At 40.3% G+C, this 1,589-nt stretch overlaps 1 protein-coding gene across 1 annotated transcript; it reads right to left on the bottom strand.

Annotated features, from left to right (window-relative positions):
- Positions 1–587: 587 nt before the first annotated feature.
- LOC107578011 (protein FAM83D-like) lies at positions 588–1,584 on the bottom strand (the record flags this gene model as incomplete). The annotated part of the gene is made up of 1 exon (XM_016264023.1): positions 588–1,584. A coding segment is annotated over one exon (765 nt), but the record flags the coding sequence as incomplete, so codon positions are not given.
- Between the last annotated feature and the right edge of the window lie 5 nt (positions 1,585–1,589).

Genomic DNA, 1,589 nt, shown 5'->3' on the forward strand with positions numbered 1-1,589 from the left:
AAATAGAAATCTAATGTAACATTATAAATGTCTTTACAGTCACCTTTGATCAATTTGATGCATTTTTAATGAAGTAATTATTGACCCCAAACTTTTGAATGTATAGATTTTCAAAATCTCTATAAGAATATATATTTAAACATTACATTCCTGTATTTAAGCTAAATTTAATACTAAGTGAGCCTTTATAAATGAGTGTTACATTCCACATCCCCACAAAAATCTCCAACAAATTGTTCATCAAATGAAGAGTTTTATTAAAATGAGGCAATCATAAAACAATGAACTGTTTTTTTCCCCCACTATCTTTGGTGAAATAAATATTCAAATGCCTCAAGCATAGTCAAAGTACCAAACATTTCCAATTTAGTGTTTTGATTCATTCCTTTCACTAACATCATCCAAGGCACATCAGACACATAATCATGAGTGACTATTGTTTTCTGCAATATATGAATATAAAAGTAATAGTGTTACAAAGGAGGTCATTTTCATAACTCCTCAACTTTAAACAACACAGAAAGAAACAGACAACCAAATACAAAGGGGGTTTCAAAATATCACCGAAAAGAAAAAGTACTTTAGTTTATCTAACTACAGTATATAAAGACTGCTAATAATTCCCCCATCAAATACAATAAGTACAATTCAAGTTCAGAAAAAAATCAGTATCTTTGCACATTTGTCTTTTTTTATATTGCATACAAATCTTTCAAACTATTTTTCTGAGTAATCTACAAGCTTTGTTCCGATTCGTAAAAAAAAGTGCTGTACTAAAAGTTTGCAAACCACCACCAGCGCTGTTATCCTGTGTTCATGTTACTGCAGACATCTCGACTTGGGCCAAGTCCCCATAATCACATTGTCAAGTGTACTATAACCCTGCCTGCCCTCCTGCTGACCCTTGCGTCCTCTGTGCAGGCCAGGCCTCAGCGTCAGGTTAGTGAGGTCCACTAGTTCCCTCTTGTGAGAAAGCAGTGTCACCATGTGGTCGAGCTTGGAGCGAATGGAGCTGTAGTGGTGCTGACGCTCTTTGGTGATCTTGAGGAAGCATTCCCTCAGGTTGACCTCTTGTGGGGCCAGACAGACAGGTGGGTGACAGTCCACCTCTTGTAGGTTGCAAGCGGATGAAGTATTGGGGTTGATCTGGTTGCTGCTGGACGAGGTTTTCGATTTAAGCTGGCTGTTGTCAGCACATGTTTGCACGCTCACGTCTGCTGTTTGGCAGGTGGTTTGTGTTGAAATGTCGCAGGAAGGTACAGGGGGAGAGATCATCACATCGACTGTCTGAGTCTGAGTAGTAACATTCGTCGCTGGCAAACGAGTAGGGTCATCCGAGGTGAGAGCTTCCTCTCGGAGTTCTTGCTCGATCCAGTCCTCACCTAGAGTGGAAGTATCAGAAACTGGGTTACTCTTTCTGTCTCGATCTTCAATGTCTTTATTCATCTGTTGGATCTCTGGGGTATGAAGTCTGGCTGGAGTGCTCGTCAGACATTCTGGTTGAGGCTTTGTTGTTCGTGCCAAGTAAGAGGGAGGCGTTCCAGGTGGTTTGAGGACAAGATGGTCATATAAACCGCTGCTTCTGGCAC

The sequence above is a fragment of the Sinocyclocheilus grahami genome, unplaced genomic scaffold (assembly GCF_001515645.1).
Source record: "Sinocyclocheilus grahami isolate Dianchi unplaced genomic scaffold, SAMN03320097.WGS_v1.1 scaffold8307.1, whole genome shotgun sequence".
Lineage (NCBI taxonomy): Eukaryota > Metazoa > Chordata > Actinopteri > Cypriniformes > Cyprinidae > Sinocyclocheilus > Sinocyclocheilus grahami.